This window comes from Dromiciops gliroides, chromosome 2, assembly GCF_019393635.1.
Source record: "Dromiciops gliroides isolate mDroGli1 chromosome 2, mDroGli1.pri, whole genome shotgun sequence".
Classification (NCBI taxonomy): Eukaryota; Metazoa; Chordata; class Mammalia; order Microbiotheria; family Microbiotheriidae; genus Dromiciops; species Dromiciops gliroides.
In genome coordinates this window covers 100080248-100103833 of record NC_057862.1, presented here as the reverse complement: position 1 = coordinate 100103833, position 23586 = coordinate 100080248, and the positions used below count along the sequence as shown (strand labels likewise).

Genomic DNA, 23586 nt, shown 5'->3' with positions numbered 1-23586 from the left:
TGGTGGTTTGCAGTCAAAAGTAAGTGTTACCCAAAGTGTATGGTGTTACTGCATGGGTCGGTAACCCTCATTCTCAATATCTGGCTGAGGAAATCCCATGCTAAAATTCATCTCATTGTTCTTGTCATCTCCTACCCACAAAGTGGCCCAGGAGCAGCCCACAAGCCCTGTTTTTGGAAGGCCCACCAAAGAAAAATGCCATAGCTATTAGCATGTCACTTATCTCTGTCACCTTGGAATATTATATAGGTAGAATAAGACCCAATGAAAGGTACATCCTGATCCTATTTTCAGTTTTTTGTCCAGACAGAAAGGACTATCTCTGGAATATATACTACCAAAAAGAGAAAGAGAGAGACACTCTCAGTAGAAGGCCAGAGAGGGGTACTAAGCTACTGTCTGTATTTTAAAAAAAAAAAGTTTGAAAACCACCACCCACTCATCAGGTGATTGGAGACTGTAGTTGTAAAAATGTGCTGGAGGCAGAAGTTCGGAAAAATCCCAGAAAGTGTTGAAAACATCTCTAAACAAGGTATTTTTCTCCTGCACCTTTCTTGCTAAAGGTCCCAATTGCTGCCAAGAAAACTAGTGAGAATGTTAGCTGCCAAATAAAAAATTTATGACAGTGTTTGGCAAAGGACTATATCGCTGCTTGTTTTCTACATTTCCACAAGGCCCTTGAAGGCAGCCTCTTTTTTCTTTTCTTCCCCCCCTCCCCCTTTTCCTTTTGGACACGTATACCTAACTGATCACTGTTCTGGGTCTGTTCTCTAATAAAAGAGCAAACTCCAATAAAGTCGGATTAAACAGTGTAACTTTTTCCCCTTTCAGTAACCTCCAAAAAATGCGAAAAAAAATATTTTGACGCATGCTTTCTTTTTACATGGGGGGTGGGAGGGGTTTGAGAGAAGGGAATGGATCTACTATTGCTGGCTTGTTGCATTTAGATACCCTTATAAAATGAAAGGAACTTTCAGTTAGGAATCATGGAATGGTAAAGCTTTTAGGGATTGGAGCTCATCTCATCTAACCACCTCATTTTGCAAATAAGGGAACTGAGGCTCACAGAGATGAAGGGAATTACTAAGGGTCATATTGCAATTTAATGGCAGAATCTAGATTACAACCCAGGCCTCTTGCCTCTCAGCCTGCCACTCTTTTGATAATACTCCATTGCCATCCCCAGGTATATAACTGAAATAAAAAGGGTCTTTAGAATGTATAGTACAACCTTCTTCCTTTACAAATAAAAAAATACTGAATCTCCTAGAACTTAAGTGACTTGTCCAATATCACACAGATAGTGACAGAGCTAAATCTGGAATCCAGCTCTCTCACCTCTGAGTTCAGTGCCTTTCCTAACCCCTCTTAATTCTGGAGCATTCCCTTTTTTAGTTATTTCCTATTTATCTTGTATATGTCTTGCTTTATATATTTTGTTTGCATGTTGTCTCCTCCATTAGATTGGGATCTCCTTAAGGGCAAAAGCTGTCTTTTGCCCCTTTTTGTAACCACAGCACTTAGTACAGTGCCTGGATGTAGTAAGTGCTTAATAAATGTTGACTGATTGATTAACCATTTGCTATAGGTAAAGCGCTATGCTAACAAAGAAGAAAACAACAAAGCCCCTCTCCTCAAGCAACTTACATTCTGCTTATAGTTTTTCTTTCAACCAGAATGGGATTCCACCTGAACACTCTACATTCATATATCATTGGCTAAGGAAATATAAAGGATTCCATTCACTAAAATCCTTTGTGTACCTCCTAAATGTACAAACCAAGTAACAGAAGGAAATTGACATGCTGAAACTGACTGCTCTACCCATATCAATTAAGTATTTGGCCCATGTCATTAAATGTACATATGGGTTCACAGAGTGTCTCTGGATTTAGCAAAAAAATATTTTTATAGCAAGTTTGAATGTTGACAATAATAATTACATTGGTTGGATGAACATCCTGAAATATTTTGCCTGTCTGAGGCAGCAAAATTATCCGTTTCTGTTTTTTCAAAACAGCTATCAGATTATGCTTTTAGCCATTAATTAGTGCTGGTTAGCCCATATTTCGTCCTCTGACATACTCAAAGCCTAAACTACGTGTGTCTGTAATGGCATCTGGCAATAATTGTCCGGAACATGGTGACAGTGGGACCTGAGTACAAGTACGACCACTTCCTACTTTGGCTGTGGCTGGAGAGCTCATAGTATTTGATGTAAAGTACGGAAGACAGACCAGCAGTAAGCGGATTATTTCAGACAGCATTAGGAGTTCACTGAGGGAAGATTAGCTCCCTATCAGGCAGATAGCATAAGTAAATTAGAAACCTCCCCGATTAGTACAAGAAACCCAGATTTGTACTTGTTTGTGATCTGCTGAAAGGCAGCGTCCATGTCATGGGTCCTCATCTTGATTTAAGCTGAAGTGTTGGCATCCCACATTAGCGTCTGATAGTATGGACCAGCATTATGAACAAGCTCCCTTTAGCTATGGAGTTTTATGCATTCTGAGTTTCTATATATTGACCGATGCTTTCCTTGGCCCCAGGATAATCCCCAGGGTGTATTATAATATTTTTGTGGCAGGACTCTGCCACATGACTATGAAGTCCTATACTCAGGCCCTTTTCTGTTTCTTCTTTTGAAATGACTAATAGCTGCTGCAACAAATCACATTAGATGCTTTAAAAATAAATAAATAAACCTTTCTAGCATCAGTATTTGAAATCCAAAATGGATCTTGTTTTCCAACCAGTGTGATTCTCATCTGTTTCACTAATGATCAGGGGCTTTAATAAGAGTTTAGGTATATTTTGAGACTATAGGGAGAAAGCTTAGGCCATTTTATTAGTCTTCCCAGTCACTTGTCATCTCATTCATTTTGTGCATACTCAGAAGATACTTTACAGGTCTTATAATCCTTGACCCCTAGTGGCTTACATTCTAGTTAAACAAGCCAAAGACCATAAACAAACCTATACCTATCAAAAAGACAAGCTGTGTTTGTCTTTATTCTATCACAATTGCTTTAAGAATTAAAGTGAGGGGGCAGCTAGATGGCACAGTGGATAGAGCACCGGCCCTGGATTCAGGAGGACCTGAGTTCAAATCTGGCCTGAGACACTTAACACTTACTAGCTGTGTGACCCTGGGCAAGTCACTTAGCCCCCATTGCCTCACAAAAAAAACCCAAAACAAAAACAAAAAAAGAATTAAAGTGACCCCCCCCCCAAAAAAAAGAATTAAAGTGGACTCTAAGCAAACTCCCCTGTAGCCAGAATCCAAACTGCATAGCTCATGTAAGGAGAATTTGTTTCACAGGCTAACTGATGTTTGGACTGATGACTCCAATGTTTTGCATGACCCAGAAGCTCCTTCTGAGTCATAGCAAAATGCAAATAAACTATGTTTGGGTTAGTCTTAGTGTTAACTGTATCTTATTTTCACTTCAGCAAACATTTAAGCAATGAAAAGCAATGTGCTATTCTGGAAAGAACAACAAAGTGTGACTATGGACAAGTCGCATCACCTTTCCCATTTGTAGAATGGAGATAATTACACTTAGATAGCTGTGCTGAAAACATCTTATAAACCTTCAAGGGCAATATAAATGTATATTATTATTGTCGTTATCATTATGTGCTACTAAATACAGGACAATATGTTAGGAGCTGTAGATAGAAAGAGGATTAGATGGATTTAATTGTTTTACTATGTAGGTAAATAATAAGTCTCTCTGTCTAGCCCAAGTCTGTCTGTCTGTCTGTCTGTCTGTCTCTCTCTCTCCTGTCTAATTCTACTAACTGCCTATTGGATACTTCAGAGTTGTGGAGACATCTCAAATCAAAAGCATCTAAAATGAAATTTATTCTCTTTCCCACAAAACTCACCCATCTTTCAGACTTGCCTGTTTCCATCAAGGATACCACCATTCTTCAGACTTCTCAGATTGATAACTTTGGTATTATCCTCAACTCTTTCCTCTTGCTCACCCCACGTATCCAATCTATTGCTTCATCTTGCCATTGCTGCCTCTACAATGTCTCTAACATCTAATTTCTTCTCTCTACTCATCTGGCCACCAATTTAGTTCAGGCCTTTTATCATCCCTCACCTGGAAAATTGAAATGGCCTCCTAGTCATTCTCTCTGCCTCAAGTCTCTCCCCACTTTAACCCTAACTTCCACATTGCTACCAAAGTGCTTTTTCTTTAATATCAATCTGGCCTCATCATTCACCTATGCAATAAATTCCAGTGTCTCATTGTTGCCTCTAGTATTAAATGTAAATCCTTCCTTTGAGCTCTGAAAGCCTATGGAATAACTGTTGGTCACTATATTAATCAGAGTTCTCAGTTTTTCAAAGTTGTCTTTAGCATATAGATTATACTTTTAGTTCTTTTTACTCTGCATCAGTTCATATAAGCCTTCCCAGTTTTATCAGGAGCCATCTCTTTCATCATTCCAGGGGGACAACTTTTACAAAGGCATGGAGGTAGAAAGTTATGTATGGGAAAGGAATTATACATGAGAAAGTTTGACTAGATTGGGAGGTGAATAAAGAGGCCCAAATTCATAGTCCTAAAACATAAGTCAACTATGTCATCTCTCTTCTCAGAAATCTTCAGTGGTTTCCTATTATCTGTAATCCTCAACCTGGCATTATAAAGCCCTCCACAATCTGGCTCCCATTTAGCTCTCCAACATGGACACAGTTAGAATGGCAGAAAAAAAGTGAGGGGGGATATGGCAGAAATTATGGTGGGAGATTTCACAGGACTTGGCAAGTGATCGATATGGAGCATGAGGGTCATATATGACTCTGATATGGTTTTGAGCCTGAGTGATTGCAAAAAATGAATAGTGGTACCCACAATGAAAATAAGAAAAGAGTGGCATGTTTCAGGAGGGTTGCTGATCGGTTCAGTTTTGTTTGTGCTAATTTTGCATCACCAGCAGGACATCCAGGTGCAGTTATCCATCATATAGAACTCAGAAGAAAGACCTCAATTGGAGATAGAGATTGTGGGACTCATTTTATCCTAGTTGTTTGAAAACAGTTAATATAGTCAGGTGTCATATATAGTAACTCTTAGCCAAAATAATTAAGATGATGTTAATCATATCTTCCCTTTGAATAGAACTCTGTATTCTTCAAAGCAATTTCATATATATTATCTTGTTTGATCCTCTTCAAAAGTTATGAAGTAAGTGGTGGTAGGTGGGTGGTGTCTCTATTTATGCATGAGGAAATTTAAAACCATAAAGGGATTGAGATGCCTACGGTCATACAGGTAGGTAGTGTCAGAAGTGAAATTTGAAATTCCCTCTCTAACATTCTTTCCACTATAATCCACTGCCTTTCCAATTCTTTAAATATTCTAAATTAATGAGAACTAACTACATTTTTATCTATGTAGCCACTCACCTAGTTTTAAGTTGTTTTAATGAAATACTGATATCACAACATATATAAGCAGAAATCTCTAATCTACTCTTTCTTTGATTCTCTCTTTTGGAGAATTGGAACAGTAAATCCCCAAAACCCTTACCTCCTATTATGTTATGCAAATGATTCCCACTTTAAATTATACTCAAGGGGGCAGCTAGGTGGCGCAGTGGATAAAGCATTGGACCTGGATTCAGGAGGACCTGAGTTCAAATCCAGCCTAAGACACTTGACACTTACTAGCCGTGTGACCCTGGTCAAGTCACTTAACCCTCATTGCTCTTGAAAAAATAAAATAAAAATAAATTATACTCACACAGAGGAGAAATTGTGACAAAAAATTATAGAATTTAAAGCTGGAAGGGATTTTAGAGACCATCTAGTACAAAAGAACCAGAACTAAGTTGAGGAAAATAGTGCTTTGTCCCAGAGCATTAAACTTTAAATGGCATTGACAGTTTCTATACCCTTCCATCCATATAGAAATGACTGGGCCTAGCATCTAGTTAACAACAGTAAATTAAAATATCCACAGATCCACAGTCTTGGTGAGATCCTCCCCTTCTCATCACGGCAGTAGCCTCATGGTCTTTTGGGGGCCTCTGTTTTGCCCCCTTGAGTACTCTCCTATCCTCTGCTCTCTTTAAAAATTGATTTAAAGGTTTCTTTCATGTTGCTTGTCCCTTGCATACTTTGCTAGCCTTGCTCTAGTCTGGTTTATGAAGCTTGCTTTAGGGGCCAAAATTGTGAGTCTAAGTAAAAGACAACCTTTCTCTTTACCTGTAGAGGAAATTCAGGCCTAAAGAGCTAAAGTGACTTGACTAAGGTCACACAGCTAGGGAATTAGGAGACCTAGGATTCCAGCACAGATCCTGTTTTTAAGCCTGGTACTTCTTGCCACTACCCCCAGAAGGCCCCTGCCATTTCAGAAGCCTCAAAGAAATGACATCTTTAGGTCAATTTGGGGCCCAAACACCACCTTATGATAAAATGACCCCAACACATTTCTGTAAAACCCAGTTTCTCCACACATTGTATAGTGCTAAGGACGGCTTAATTTAATAGGGTTTTGAAAGTCCTGGATGGATGCTACCCTTAGTTTCTGATAGGTTAGTTGCCATCCTCTCTTTTCACCAACCATACAGGCACCAAGGAGAATTCTAATACCGTAATGTCTCCAACCATTGGAAAGAAAAGATATTTTTGGCCCCTTAAAAGATGAACTGTACAAACTGAAAAGAAAATGACTATAGCTGAACATCTCCTATCAGCTAATTTGATAGTTCTCTATCAGGTAAACCATTAAGTGAATACATTGATCTTTTCTTCTTTTTTTTTTTCTTTTCCTGTTCTGCCTTGGCTATTCCCAGGATTTCTCTGAACCAGTTCGGCAAAAATTGATTTTTATTAGTTCTACTGGCCTTGTGGAAAATTATCTCATGAACTGGTTTTTATAGGAGGACTCAAAGCACAGCACAGGTTGAAAAAGAAGCCTATAGCAGTCAAAGCTGTTGTCTGCAATGTCTTCCGACTGGAAGGCTGAATTGATTGCACAAAACAAGTACTAGCTATGTGGAGGTAGGTGTGCAGAGTCCCGCTCATTATCACTGGGAAAGAGGAACCAAAAAGCCGAGTAAAAAATTAAATTTTAATAATGCCAGTGATATTTTCTAAATCTTTCCTGACAGAAAGATTCTCATTATTTTTATCCATCTCTGAGTAGGTCTTTTTAGAGCCATCTCAGAAATGGCCTCAGCTCTGATTGTTTTCTTTTCTTTATAGTGTCTGAAAAACCAAATATATACACACAAAAATATGCTTTGCTATCATTCAAGGAGGGCCGTGGCCCTGGTAACGATCTAGCTAGCATTTTTGCAGAAATGTTGACTGTGGATGCCTTCAGCTTTTACAAAAGAGGTCAGCCTCGTTAAGGCAATTGTTTTAAATGCTCTGAACAAAGATCTACAACTACCCATGGTGTGAGGTAGAAGGAACATGGGCAATTCCTAGCCACAAGGGCGTTATTAAATTGCCACTAATTTGGTAAGTGTCACAAGCAAGTCAAAGCATGATGAAATGAATGATTCAGTGATTTTTGGTGCTTTTTCTTAGGATGATATTTCAGTTTCATTGTCCAGTATTTGTGTAGGGAATCTGGAAGCCATATTCATTGCAGAATGGTAGCTCCATGATGACAATGCCTTTAGTTTTCTTGGCTATTTTTTTTTCAAACCTTAAATCCCAGAGAGACAAGATGTCAGGGAGAAGAATGGTATGACTTAGGCTGCCCAAAGGCAAAAGACCCCTGGAAGGTCTGGCTGACAAGCCCTGTGCTCTACTAAGTACTATGTTTTTGTGGGTCAGGATGGTGTTAGAACTTGGAAAACACACACTTTTTATCACATTAACAATGGCATGAACTTACAGAGACTGTGAGGAAGCTTGGAACCAATGCAGTCATTACCATTTTATTATTCGACTAACTAGGATACCTTTGTCTTTTCCTGAGGTCACTTAGCTAACAAAGGAATGAGGCTGTACTCTGTTGTCTTTCTATCTGTCCAGTACTGTAGCCACTATACCAAGAGAACTCAATTTATTAAATCCTATGAAACACCTAGATTTTTTTCCCCTCAGGACCTTTACCCATTGTGGTATACTTTAAAACGCATACACTTGTGCGAACACAACATGCCAAAATTACAGAGAATTGGGTTGGAAAACCACTCTGTAGATGCTCCAGAAATAGATTTAGAGAAGCATATCATTTTTCTATTTTAGTCTTTTGAGCAAGGACTAGTCGATAGCTTTGGGTCAAGCTAGAATGCTTTAATGAAATCACCAACAACATTCAAAGGACATACACAACTGTTAAAGACAGAAGAAAGCAGGTGAAACATGCTGCTTAACTGAAAATTATAAATGTATGTTGCACCTCTTCCTCCACAAAAGGCCTATGCTGATGCCGCACTGTGGAGTGGAAGTGTTTCTCAAAAGCTTTTGCCAGTGGACTGTGAATTCTGGCAGGTCTCATTAAGCTGTCAAGTCTCCAGGTATGCGATGACACATCCTTCTATTGTCCAAGATCCAGCCCAGCTAAGTTCCAAGAGGCTCATTACCAGGTCAGCTATAGGGCAGTGAAGTTTTTGGCCACAGACACTTTCAAAGACTAAATTATAGAGGGTTTGAAACTTCTGTCAGTGGAGGGAGTGCCCACATCAACAATATTACATCTCTTTGAAGTCAGCATATATAGTTCCTTAGGGGAGCTAGATGATGTAGTGGATAAAACACTGGCCCTGAATTTGGGAGTATCTGAGTTCAAATCTCACTTCACACACTTTGGGCAAGTCACTTAATCCCGAGTGCCTTAGATATCTGGGGCCTTCTCCTGTCATCCTGATGTATATCTTGCCACTGCACCCAGATGGCTCTGGAGGAGAGAGTGAGGTTGGTGACCTTGCATAGCCCTCCCTCACTTAAATCCAATTCAGTGCAAGTCATCACATCACCCTGATGTCATGGTCCTCTTTGAGAATGAAGGATGAACAACAACAAGTTCCTTAAGATATCACTTACTTATTGAGTTGGTTTCAACTATTCAGTTCAATTCAACAAATTGTGAGCATGTCCTGGCTACTGGAAGAGAAACAAAGAATAAGACATGCTCTCTGCCCCTGATAGAGCTAATCAATCGTCAACTCTTCATAATTCCAGGACGTTTTTCAGAGCTGCTGTCGTGACAGAAGTGTACCTCCAGACTGACCATTTGAAAGAACCGTTGGCATCCCAGGGAAGTAGGCAGATGCACAGAAAACCCTCTGGAGTTTTCTGACTTGGGACTGTGGCGCCAACAGTCCAAAACAAAGCACTGATGTTAGCATTAATGAGGTAGTTCTGATGATGCATCGTAGACTGCATTCAAACAGTGAACTATATTTAGCATCATGACAGTGGAAAGAATATTGGATCTTTATTCAGAGGACCTGGGTTTGAATCCCAGCCCTGCCATTTATACAACCTCGCTGACCATAGACAAGTGACTGAAATTCTTTGGGACTTAGTTTCTTCATCTGTAAAATGAGAGGTGATACAAGATGACCCCTAAGGTCTCTTCCCTGTCAACAAATGGGAACCTAGGATTATCTCAGAGTTGGAGAGGTCCAACATATATGTGAACAAGAATTCTTCCCATCACTATCAAATGATCATCTGGCCTCTGCTTGAGGACCTTCCATTAATATCTTATTAATATTAATAAGATAATATATAAAATTAATATTATAGTCATTGCAGATTAAAGTAAATTTTTAAAGTATGCTTTTTTTTTTTTTTTGCAGGGCAATGGGGGTTAAGTGACTTTCCCAGGGTCACACAACTAGTAAGTGTCAAGTGTCTGAGGCCACATTTGAATTCAGGTCCTCCTAAATCCAAGGCCAGTGCTTTATCCACTGTACTACCTAGCTTCCCCTTGCATTTAAAAAAAAAGACTAGTACATAATTGAAGGGTAGTGTGACCTCATGAATTGAGGGGCCAATCTTGGAGTCCGAAGGCCTACCTCTGACAAATGCACTAGCTTGTGACCATGGGCTGGTCACTTCTAAGATGACAGATGAGGTGCCCATTTATATCAATGGAGGGAGTTTCTATTGTAAGAATTTCCCATACCGATTAAATCATAGGTCCAGATGTCACCCGCCTCCCCTCAAAAAAGATACTCACCCATTTTTCCTAAATCCTTTTCGTTATGCATGCCCTGTCAGAAACTTCTTTATATCAAGCCAAAATCACTCCTATTGCTTCTTGACAGGAAGAACTATTAAATTTTGAGATGGATTGTCTTTGGCAATTACTAAATCTTCTTCCCCAGGTAGAAAGATATGTTAGATGGTCCTCAACGACAGGTAGAATAGGTGACATCTGGTGATACCTTATACACTAGTAGGTACTTAGTAAATATGTGATTGATTGGTGGTAGACTAATCAGTGAAATCTTTCCTAATCTGTTTCTTGTTTTTCTCCTAAAATGTTATCTATTCACAAAGGCAACTACATTTTTAAGTGCAGGTTGAAAAAAAAGAAATATGATCAGTGTATTGTGGTATGGCAAAAAGAGTGTTGGGCTAAAGACAAGAAGACTTTGGTTCTTTATTTAGCTTTGTCTTTATCTAATTCTCTGACTTCTCCTCTGTGCTTCTCAGTTTCCTCCCTGAAAAATGAGAGGATTGGAATAGATAGGCTCTGAGGTCACTTTGAGTGCTAACATTCCCACAAATCCATGACTCCTAGCCCATAAGCAGTTTCCAAGATCTTTGAGTGGGTCAGCCCACCAGAATGGAAAGTTGAAGGCCATCCTGTGAAAAAGCATTTTCCAAAGCCACCCGGCTAATTGCAACAGTAGCCATGGTACCTGCATTGAAATGGGATATACACATTTGGCAATGTACAGTATAATGGAATGACACATTCCTGATCAAAACCTATCAGACTTAGGAGTGGTCTCTGACAGGTCTTCCTTGGCTGCCTTCCCAGATTGAAAAGGTATCATCAATTCCAGCCAATAGGATGCCTCTTCTGCCCTGTTTGATGTAGCTGTTACCACCTTGGAGAGAAAGTTCAGCCCTGCTGGGGAGACTTCTGCAACTCAAAGCCCAGATGCCAATCTGTGGGAGGGAGTATCCCGCCCAACAGAAGGAAGGGCCTGCTCAGCACCCCCAACTAAGCACTACAAATGAGACACTCTGATTGCTTTCCCTCAGCTTCCCTGAGCCTGGGTTAGCTTGTGACTCTTACCACTCCTGAGCTGGCATTTTCTTTTCAGCCCTCTCTGAGAGCAGTATTAGGATGTGTATTAAAAGGGCTTTACCTTTTCAAAATGCTTTATAATCTTTAATTAGTTAATCCTCCTTCCCCTGTGGGTAGGTGAGTCGGCTCATTTTATTAAGGAGGAAACTTAAATGCGGAGTGTCATGGAGTGACTTGCTTCAGGTCACACCACAGAAAATCCAGGATTATGGGCACAGAACAAATTGCCTTATTATTAGAATGGCTATAATTATAACCTTAGTTGTTCCCTTGTTATTCTGATTTTTCCTCCCAACCCAGTAAGCTCCTAGAGGCCAGGGACTAAGCATTTCTTTGTTCTGTATAACGTGGAATTGCCATCCCCTTGGTGGGAAGGAGACTGGGCCAATTAACTCTCCACAAATTTGGGAACTAGTTGGAGTTTGCCTAATGCCTTTGTTCTTCTTTCAATGCTTGCTCCTTTCCTCTTTAGGGAGTTGAGCATCCTTAACCTGGCTGCTCAAAGTCCCTTACAGTGGTTTTCCTTCCAGGTGGGTGGGCAGACCCCCCACCCCGGTAGCATCAAAATTCTCCTGCCCTGTATCCCATTCCCTCAGAGCCCTAACCTAAACTGATGAACTAATTTGAGCTAGATATTAATGACTAATTAATGTCTTAATATGTGCTATGGTAACATTTGCATTTTAACAGGTCCTTTGGTGTCATAACCCAAAGGCATGAGTAATGTGGGAATTTCCATGATCCTCTGCCAGAGACCTTTCAGCTCCTTTCAAATCACCCACTTAGGCTACTTCTCATTCCACCTGTGCACAAATAAGCCCAACCCTAGGTGGATGAATATGAGAAACGATTTTGGACTTCATGTCAGAAGACTTGGACTCATGTCCCAATTCTGCTACTATAATAATGTGACCTTTAGTATGTCATTGAGCCTCTATACCCTGCCTGTCTCACAAGATTATTATCTGCTCAGTATCAAAGGAAATCATGGACTTCATTAAATGAAATAATATATGTAAAGTGCTCTGTAAACCTTAAACTGCTATATAAGTGACAGCTTCCATGTTATTATTATTGAAGTCAGAGGTAAGGTAGAAAATGATCCATTCATTGCCAAACATTTATTATGAGCCAAAGACCCCAAAACATACAGGACACTGTCCCTTTTCTCAAAGCTTTAGAGAAGACAGTAGACATTCCAAGGTTAAAGGAACCCTAAAGATCAACTTCTCCCACTTCCTTATGGTAGAGGTGGGGATTGAGGCCCAGAGGAATCAAGCACTTACCCAAGGTCACCACACAACAAGTACGTGGCAGTGCCCAGATCTGAAAGCTGAAAGGCCAAGATATCACACTATATCACACTCCCCTTCTAGGATAATGATAATATGAAAGAACCCACTGGGTCTGAAGATGCAAGTCAATACAAAAAATACTAGCCATAATCAGAGATAAAATTAAGGTGTTATTACAGCCATGCTATTCTAGGAGTAGGTATATGTCAACTGTAAGAGTCCCTCTCATAAGTAGTCATGTACATATACCTGACAAGAGTGAGCACTGTATAATCTACAAGTAAAGTATTGTGTTCATTTTCATCTTGGGTCTCAATTGACTAAATCTAGAGGATGTCATTCCATCCATAGCATCTCATTGATTTTGATGATTTCTCTGTGAACAGCCTCACCTAAACCATAAATTCATGGAAGATCTAGCCAACATGTTTGCAGGTAGTGCACACTGGAATCAGCAAAGCAGCTGTGCTAAAGCAACAATGATGCCTTGCTTTGAAAATCCCAAATTGAGTGAATCTGATTGATGGTGTATATACTAATGCCCATTGTTGAGTTTATTTGGAACCTAGATAGTGTTTCTTTTCAGGTAGGCACCCAGAGCAGAGTGTATACTGACTCCTTTGCCCCAAAGCTTATAACCTGTCCCCAGGATTGCTCATTTTCATGATAATCGCTACGGGGCTGTCAGACCCTAAATGGCAAGCCATCATTATTCAATGCTGGTCAGTCAGACAGGAAGGCATGTACAAGACATCGCATTGAACCTGCATAGATGTCGTGCACTCTGCAGCTAATGAATGCAAGTTTGTAAAAGGGTTTAGACACTGCTGGCATCCTTAATGTAAGCTTGATAATAAGCTTCTGCTGAAATAGCTTCTTGTCTACAAGTAGCATTTCTAACTCAGGAAGAAAAGGATGGAGCAGGCTTTGTCCACAGAAATTTGGGTGAGTAGAGAGATAGAGGAAATCATTTCAATAGGGCCTCCAAGCTAGAGGAGTGTGTATATTCAGAAAGGTGACTTGATTTGGAAACCAAGGGACATGGGATATATGGTGTGGGGGGGGTGATTTGCTGAAAATGAATGAATGAGCTTGGGATACTGCCTTGGGACACTGCTGTCAAAGGTTAGGTGTTATGACAAACATGCCAGGGAAGAGGGTCAAGGCTTTTCAAACAAAATGGAGCCATCCTTTTCTTCAAAGACAGAAAAGGAAAAAGTATCAGCTCTTGCCAGATTTGGAAAAAGTCATGGAATCAAACCAGAAAGGACTTTGTGGTTGGCCCGTTCTCGGGCCTTTAAGGCGAGTAGGACTCCCAGAGGCAAAGTTGGTAGGTAACTGTTGCTACAGCTTGTTCTTCAAGGCTGAGCTGCCCAAACCAAAGCAGGAGAGCAGGGCTTCGAGAGTGCCTTCTTCCAGCAACAGGAGCTGGTTTTTCAGGCAGGAAAGAGAGTGTAGCAATGAAAAGATTAGCTTTTACCTCACTTCCACATGGAGATCGGTATTTTCCACAGGACTCCGTGAGTGCAGCCTCAAAGTAAATGGTTAATTCATCTTGTATCAACAGCACTGTGATTCATAATGTAAACTTGGAGAATCCTTGATGTTTCAGTCACACATTCCTTTTAATTTGGCTCTTCGTTCTTTTAAAGCTACAGTGAGCTAACTTAATAGAATGCAACATGCAAATGCACCAATTTTTGCCTTGAGGCACTTTAGCCTGGCTGTTTCAATGGGTGTCTTCTTTCAAGTGTATATTCTTTCTTAAATTATTTACTTGGTAAACACACTTTGTATTTTCAAAGGGTGGGGGGGGGATGTTGGAGCTCCTCTTTCAAAATATCTGGTTGAATTTTAGGTCCTTCCTCCCTCCCCCAAATTAGAAATTCAGTCATTTTGGATTTTCTTCCTCAGACTTTCACTTTCTTATAATCCAGGGAAGCCCCCTTTTCAGCCTCCCCACTCTAGATGCCTTTCTGCTTTGCCTACAGCAATACCCACTGGCAGTGTCTGGCTGTGACTGTACTGTGGGCTTTGTTACAGATGGGCCCTGCCAATGCCAACCATTGTTCCAGAATCCAAGCTGGCCTGACTGTTCTTTCTCTTTCCGGGTCCCTCAATTCTGAGTTTTGCTTTCTTCAGAAGGGCTGCCCCTCCCCCAAACTCTTAAGCTACAAAGTCATCTTGGAGGACACCTCTGACCAAAATCAAAACCCCATCATGCACCTCTTTGCTTCAACTCCTGGCCTTTTTTTTGACATTCCAGAATCTCCACATTTTCCAATCTTTGTTTTAAAAGTAAATTCCCCCTTCCTGCACTTTTTAAAAATGACCTATTTCTCCTGGTCTTTAGTAATACGCTATGGTTCATCTAATCTAGATGGCATCCCAATTAATTACTGGCTTAATTTACTCCCTTTACTATGGTCTTCTTTTTAGAACTATAAAATGTTCAAGTTTGAAGCAACCTTAAGGTCATCTATTCATCTACCTTTAAGGAACTCAATTAAATGCCACACCTTCCATCATCCCTTCCCCTTTGCCCTCAGTTGTTGAAGAACTTCATCTTGGCTTCTCAAGTAGGCACATCTTGTCTTATTTCTTTCTGATGAATTTATCATGCAATGCTTCATATGTTTATATTTTATCTCACTAAGAAGACTAGGTTGCATAAAGGCAGGGACCTTTTACCTTACACCCACTGCCACTACCCCCACCTTTCAGGGACTCTGCCCACAAGAGGTGCTTAATAAATGTTGGGATAAATAAATGAATCCAGTGCAACTTTCTCATTTTATAGATGAGGAAACTAAGGGACAGAAAAGTAAAGTGGCTTGCTCCAGCTCAAATACATAGTAAGTACTGGAGCTAGGCAGTATTTGAACACAAGTATGCTGCCTCATGTAGTGCAAATTCCTTTCTCCCTTTCAAATTCCTAGAAGGTAAATTTCAAAATGTATATCATGGGGCAGCTAGATGGCGTAGTGGATAAAGCACTGGCCCTGGATTCAGGAGTACCTGAGTTCAATTCCGGCCTCAGACACTTGACACTTGCTAGCTGTGCGACCCTGGGCAAGTCACTTAACCCCTATTGCCCTGCAAAAAAAAAAAAAAAAAAAAAGTCAAGATTTCCATAACAAACTATTTTATCCATCAATGACATTGGAGTTAGTACATTTGGATATCATAGGACCTAATGTGCTAATTGAGGAAGGAAGGAAGGAAGGAAGGAAGGAAGGAAGGAAGGAAGGAAGGAAGGAAGGAAGGAAGGAAGGAAGGAAGGAAGGAAGGAAGGAAGAACAAGGGAGGGAGGAAGGAAAGCAGGAAGAGAAGAAAGGAAGACAAAGGAAAGAAGGAAGAAAGGAAGGGAAAGAAGATAAAAAAAAGCAAGGAAAAGAGAAAGAAAGGGAAAGGGTACCTAGACTAGACCATATATACACTGAGAAGCTTGGTACAAGAGGCAACTTCCTTCCTGGTCGGTAAGCTCCTTTAAAGGAGCTTTTGTATCCCTAGTGCTTAGCACAGTGGTTTGTATATAATAGACACTTAATAAATGCTTGGACTCAATTAACATAATTTTGAAGGCATTAAGGAATATGTTTCCCAAGATATTTTAGGCTTATAGATTTAGAGCTGGAAGGGACTCTAATGTCTATCTCATCCATCTTCCTCATTTCAGCAATGATGACATTGAAGCACAGAGAAGTTCTGACATACACAAATAACCCAGGCAGTAAAGGAACACCAGATGTGAAATTCCAACCTGCTAACTTCCAAGCTAGTATATTCTTTCCACTGTACAATGCTGCTTCTCATATCTGAAAGAAAGAACGATACCAAAAGATTAGAAAAAATTCTTTATTAATACTGCCAAAAGTTCATCAAAATGTCAATAACATTAATCTATATGTCTATTTCCTCCATTCTACAGAATCATTTTAAGGTTCATTTATACTATATCGAGGTCACCTTTAGTGACAATATTGGAAGGGTACAGGAAGGCCTTCTCAAATCATATTCTACAGCGTACTCCATCTTTGCAGTCACACACTTGACTTAAAGATGAAGAGAATATAAGATCTAACTGTATTTATTTTGGGTGGGGAGGCTGGGAGGTTTTTTTTTGGTTTTGTTTTTAAAATTTCACTTGATAGAGCAGAAAGCTACCACAAAGACTTTCCTTCAGCAAGGGGTCTCCCATACCATATGGTTAAGACCATAAAAGATTCCTTGGTAGATATGACAACAGTTAAGTATGTTTAATAATTCTCTGATTAGTACCAAGTAATACAGGCAGATGTATGGCCTCTTAAAAATATTTGCCACTGCCTAAAAAACACCCAGGTTAGAGTCCAGAAAAGGAAGTCCTTCCACATGGAGGTAATCAAGATACTGCTGTTTGCTATGACGTTGTATTCATTGCATCAAGCCCTGGAGCATTTTAGAGCTTCCTATAAATAAAAACTATAATCACTTAAGAGTTTGACCAGTGTAGCTACACCAGAAACAACCAGTGGGTGTCTACTGACCAGACTATGATATACAGTTGGAAGGAAAGTCTATAGAGCTGGTACATCACTACATATAGTTTGAATAGACACTACAAATACAGTCAGCTGAGCCCAGAACTGAGTAAGAGGAACATAACTTGCTAGACTGCATTTAGTAAATTGTATATCACTTTGCAGACTTCTCACTAAAACAAAATTTAATCATTCTTAACACCCAAGATTCTTCCACTGATACTCTGTGACTTCTTGTTGTTCAGTCGTGTCCAACTCTTTGTAACCCCATGGACCAACTGTCTGTGGGATTTTCTTGGCAAAGATACTGGAGTGGTTTGCCATTTCCTTCTCCAGTTTTATGCAAGCAGAGGTTAAATGACTTGCCCAAGGTCACACAGTTGATGAGTATCTGAGGTGAAATTTGAACTCTGGTCTTTCTGACTCTAGGCCCAGCGCTCTATCTACTGCACCACCTATCTGCCCCACTGTGCACCTAGCTGTTCTGTGAGAACAAGTCATAAATTAGAACAGTGTCCAAGGAGACAAAATTTTGGGTCACCAAAGGATCAATGGAGAGATGCATGGTAGATAAGCAAAAGCATATTACCAGTTATACATAAAAATAAAAGATATAACCTAAGAAATCTATGACCTGTGCAATATGAAAGAACCTAGAAAAAGCCCTCCAGCATATTGGATGAACCCCCTTTAATGAATTTATGAGAGGACATGGACTAGAAACACATAAGATGAGAAGGCACAGGTGGGTTGTGACCTACCATTTTGTAAGGATTCTTACAGACCATTTACCAAATCATAGAAGGGTAGTGATCTGTCAGTGGAGGAAGTAAGCACACTGACAAAATCACAGACCCATGAAGTATGTGTGTGTGAGTGTGTGTGTGTGTGTGTGTGTATACATGTATATTTATATGTCCTCTACTCTAGCTTTAATGGAAGTACTAATTGACAGGTATGTGGTTTCATCCTGGGTGTTCTGTTGTTACATTGTGAGCCTCTGAAAGATAGAGACAGAATACATAATCTTCAGATCAGGTGTGTCCCAAATGAATGAAACACATGAAACTTTAGGAGAACCCTATGGATGGAATCTTCTTTGGGGCTGGAAATGAGGATACCCAATGAAACAGGCCATGGAAGAAAGGAGGATGCAAGCATTCCTATGCACGCATCTTTTTCCAAACATGCCTTAGATTAAACAAGTTTTCCCCCTAGTTAATCCTGTGTAAATTAGCATCATGGATGCCTTGAGGCCTTCAACCCACAAATAAAATGGTTGTCAACCAAACTATACAAGAGGCCTATTACTGTATATTACTTAGGGCAGAATTTTAAAGCGTTTTCATGCTTCTAATCTAGTTTACTGCTGAGTTCCAATTTTGCCGATTGCCTTTGCAAGCCAGCCACATGGTAACTTTCTGGGAAAACGGAGATCTCATTTCCCACAAAGACGAAGGGAAATAGTGTGTTCCCAAACCTTTTCTCAGGAGACGTGCACCAAAGAAGAAAAGACAAGAATTCCAGTCCAGGTGAAAATTTAAGCCTCCAAACTTGCATGAACCAATATCTATAAAAGCAGATTCCCTTTGCTATGACATTACTTTTTTTTTTTTAAAGAATCCCCCATACCTTCCTTTGGCTGAGTAAATATGTCCTGTTAAATCTGAATTAGCTGTCATCGCAAAGAATTAATGTCTTGGCGTAGCCTTTCTAGTGGGGAAGGGAGAAATAAACGAGACAGATCTTGGCTGAGCTTTAAGTGATAAATGAGGACAAAACAGGCCATTCATCTCCTGCGAGGAGAGTGGACACAAGCACTAAAGCAGTTTTGCGGAAGACGTGTCAGCAAATGTGATCATTTTGTAACCTGTCAGGAGGATAGAGAGCTGGTCCTTTTAGAGCGTCACAAGGGAGTGTGTTTGTCTGATGTGACAGTTTTCATCCATCCATTTACGGGGGGGGGGGGGGGATTGTTATGGGGGGGCAGAGGTGGAAAAGGGGGAGTTGAACTTGGATAAAACTGCATTTTAATTTATTGCTGCACACAACACATTCATTCTTCCAGAATCTATGGTGAATTTTGAATCTACATAAGCAGATATATTTATGGACTGCATAGAAAAACTGTCTTCCATAAATTGGAGAATTTATTTAAACTCTAAGTGGAAACTTCATATTCAAAATACTGTATCTAGAAAAGGGCAGGGCTTCTCTTTCTGCTAGAAGGGGTGTGTGTGTGTGTGTGTGTGTGTGTGTGTGTGTGTGTGTGTGTAAGACAGAGAGTTTTAATAGCTACTGTTCCTTCTATTTCTTTGGGGTTCTGTGAGAGTACATCAGACTATGTTTGACTCAAGCTTCCTCTGTCTTGGACAAACGTTATGATACTGGGATCCCTTTTCAAGAACCAAACGGCAAATTATGAAACAAGTTCATCAGAAGCTTTCACCAGATGCATTGAGATGTTTGTCTCGATTCATGCAGATTTAGATTCTGTATGGTGACCGATCTTGGTTCAGTAGCCTCTCAACTGATTTCTATTTAGCAGTCATAGGGATAAAGGTTTTCCCAACAAATGTTGAATGATACCCAGCTTCTGGACTTGCAGCATCTTTTTTATTATTATTATTTCTCATTTCCATCTTTTTGCTACTGAGCAAATGTAACATTCCCTTCCAGCGTAACCGAATGTGTGCGACACTCCAGTGACAGATGAGGCTTTTACAACATAAGCTTCACAGTTTGACATTTGCTTCTTTATCCCTATTCTTTTCTTCCCCCCAACTCCCTTTTATACTTTTCCCTGGGTATTTTTGCACAGGTGAGTACCTCCCTGACGTGTGTTTCCTTGGAATCTTTTAGCTTAATAAGAAATGCCGCTAAAAATGAGCCTTGTCTCACATATTAGATTAAAAAGAGAAGATGACGTGGGTCCCTTGATCACTTAAGAGACTATATTGCAGTCAGATCCCAGAAAAGTTTTTGCATTACTTAGCTTGCAGCAAGTGTTTCCGAGTGTCATCGTTGCAGCTCATCACTTGGTACAGCATGGAAATCATTATGAAGTTATTCATTTGTATTGTAATTTGTGAAGTCCCCAAACTGCACACTTCAGGAAATCTCTCTCTCTCTCTCTCTCTCTCTCTCTCTCTCTCTCTCTCTCTCTCTCTCTCTCTCTCTCTCTCTCTCTCTCTCTCTCTCTCTCTCACACACACACATACACACATCCCTTTTATGGGCTCCCAGGGACCAATTTTCCCCTCACTGTTTGATTAAACAAGTTTGTCTTTTATGTGTGGTTTGGCAAATGTTGTTCCAGTTTCTCTGATCGATTTCCCTCTTCTTTTTCTTTGCTTTTTTTGTAGGATCATCCAAAACCGTATTTTGGTGGTTATCCTGGCCATCATCGTGGTCTTCACCATCCTGACGGCTATTTTTATTTCTGTCAAAGGACACTGATGTATCTGCTCTTCCCTGATATCCAGCACCACACGCCTTGTTCTAAGTAATTAAGACAAAGTGGTCACATGAATCATCCCTTTGCACTGACAGGCCTGAGTGCCCCCTTCTCCTCCCCCACTCTTGCCGCTGTTCAACTTTGGTGCAAGGAGTGTAAAAGATGTTTTCTATTCTTGATTGCATGTGGGGTGATTTCCCCTCCTGCTGATGTCTTCACAGAGATATTTTTTGGGAAGCTTAGTATTTGACTTGAAAAAATTTCACTGAGTGATCGAATTAGTGTTTGTTAAATTCTTTCTCCAGCTTAAGAAAACAGAAAGGGCCAGGTTGTTGGGGGGAGGTTGGGAGAAAGGAGGTGCCATTAAGGGACATGGGGAAGAAGGGAGGGGAAAAGATATGAGTTATTTAATGCTTCTGTCAGCTTGTGTTGGGTGTTAGAATGTTTTTCAGACCCCTTGTCGTAAATGCCTTTCTGTGGTGTCCAAATGTACAAGTTAAGAAGGAACCAGGTAATGAAGAAAGTGAATTTCTTCTGAGAACCAACCCAGTTCATGAGAGGAGAGATTTAAAAAAAAAAAGGCACAAACCTCTCTGGCTTAATTGTAAAGGAGGCTGTGGAATGTGGGCCATGTAGTAAATTGACCTACAGCTTTCCCTGTTTTTCTATTGAATATATTTTTACTAAAATTGCATCATATCCACTTTTTACAACTTTCATTACTGGCTTTGAGAAGTGTTTCTTTGCTCTGTAAGAGCTCAGACTTCCTCATATTTACTAGCAAGATGAGGCCTTGCACAACATTTAATTGTGACCTGGGCATTCCAAACCAATTTCATCACCTCTCTATCCTTCCAGTTTTAATATTGGTGCTGCCAAACGCAGCCCCTAGTATAAGTAAAAGGTCTGACAAGGTTCTCTCCATATCCATTTCCGTATGTAAAGAGAACATGAATATTTCAGTACGAGGGAGAACATGACTCCATTAGTGTGAAATTTCAAATGTGATTATAAATATGATGATGTTCTGTAGTAAGAAAGACTTGAATAAACTTTATCTGAAACATCCACTAACCTCCTTGAAAACAGTGAGTTACAGCGGAATACAAAAAAGGAGGGGGGCACAGGCGTTAGGGAGAGGCGGTTAGCTGGTGCTTTGACTAACCAATGTTATCAAAACCTTCCTGAATTGGATATTTGTTTAAACCTGTAATTTGATTTGTGATTTTGGGTTTCTTTTTCTGAAGAACTGTGGATTGCGGTAGAAATGAGTTCATTTGTAATCAGACTTAAAGTTGCTCAAGCAAAGATTGTGAGGTTGGTTGGATGTTTTTTTTTCCCAGCCATGAAGCTGCTCCAAGTTCTAGGGCAGCCTTTGAATATAATTGGGAGCTTTGGAGTCCTCGAAATGAAACCTGTTGTCTCTCATAAAAATGTTTAATAACTTGCGTGCCTGGCCAGCAATCACCTGGCTGGAAACATTTGCCTTCTTTTTTTTCCAAACCAACTCAGAAGAGAACTATTACCGTTCAGAAAGGAAATGCAGGGATGCAAGGATGGTGAAATTCACCAGAGAAATGGTACTTATCTAAGCAGGTTAGGGCATGCATGTGTTCCGATAAATCATTTAGTATTGTGTAAATAAAGCTGCAGCCTTTCCTTTGGAATGATGGTGAGGGAATAAGATGAAGCAAAGTGGGACCTAGAGAAGGAATGGGAGCCTGTGTTAATTTTCCTATCAGCTTTAGGAATCCATCTGGTCATGAATCTTTTATTCAGATAACAAAAATCTGTAAGCACTAAAAACACTGCAGAAATCATTTTTTAAAAACTCTCCTTCCTGTTTGGGAGCCCTAATAGCATGGCTTTAATAGAACATCCCCTCTAGTGTTCATTCAGATCTGTTGATCTTAGCTAAAGTATACATCTAGTTATCTAGTTACCTAATCACGCTCCAGTACCCAGCAGTGGCTTCTGGGGTCCACCAAGTGAGCTTAATCAATTTTATAATCCAGATTCTTCAGCGCTAAAATATTTTACTTAAACCTACGGTTCATGTTGAAGTCACTGCTGTGAGAGAGGGGGAATAAATACAATGCTAACTTTTCAAGGGCTAGTTGGTTTGTTTTTTCTGCAAGTATCACCCCTTTATCAGATCATGTCACTGTCAGTACATCTTATAGCCCAAATTCCATTTCTGCACTTTGGGATTGGGGTATCAAAGTTGAACAGACACGCCTCACCAGCTCCACTTTCCTCTACTCCTGTAATGACCCCCTGTGGTAAGGCAAGCCCATTTGTCTCTAGGGAGAGTTGGGAGGAAGTAGGTTTGGAAGATCCCTTGAACTCCCCCAACATGACCCCTGAGTGGATGTTGGAAAAATTGAGAAGGAAAGTGCCCCCCAGAGGGCATATTCCCTCACCTCCCACCCCTCCCCAGATTCGGGTATTCCCACATTTGCCGGAAGTAGCTTGTCAAATTTGAAGCAGGTCTTGGATCTGTGAATGATTCTAAGTACTTACAAATGTAAGCCTCAAAGAGTCGAATGTTTCTAATGTCGGTTGCCTTTGTTGGAAATGATGCATGGGAGAAGGGGGGTGGGGGTGGTATATTACTGTGTAAAATTCATGCAGACTAAACCGTTTCCCTGACAGAATAAATAAAACGCTGTTACCCTGATCCAAAATCAAAAGCAATTTAATTAAAGACGCTTAAGTTTTAAAGAGTTTTAAATGCTCCACATTGAGGGAAAATATCTGAAAATGCAGCGGGCCTGACGTCAGTTCCCATCCCGGGGCTGGAAGGCCATTTGCTATTCTGTTTAAGGCAGGCTGGATTGTCTTATTTTGGAACTAGCTTGGTGGGGGGTTTGCTTTGCTCCTGCTTCTGAGCCCCGAGCTTCAAAGGCAGAAATTAATGGTGAACAAAATTGTGCGGCTCTGACCATCCCATGCGGGGCAAACCCATTGAGGGTTATCATTAAGTAAAGAAATAAAGAGGAAGAAATCCTGCCCGGTCCAAAAAACCTCATCAGATAATGACCTCAGTGATTGGG

At 40.3% G+C, this 23586-nt stretch overlaps 1 protein-coding gene across 4 annotated transcripts in view; it reads left to right on the top strand.

The window, feature by feature from the left end:
• VTI1A (vesicle transport through interaction with t-SNAREs 1A) overlaps nucleotides 1–23210 on the top strand; it is a 416764-nt gene extending 393554 nt beyond the window's left edge. For all 4 annotated transcript variants that reach the window (XM_043983904.1, XM_043983902.1, XM_043983903.1 and 1 more), the window contains one exon: nucleotides 20439–23210. Coding sequence is in view for 2 of the 4 variants with exons in the window: in XM_043983902.1 (XP_043839837.1) it covers nucleotides 20439–20532 (94 nt within the window). In the remaining 2 variants the exon portion in view is untranslated. The remainder of the gene's footprint in view (nucleotides 1–20438) is intronic.
• The last annotated feature ends 376 nt before the right edge of the window (nucleotides 23211–23586 follow it).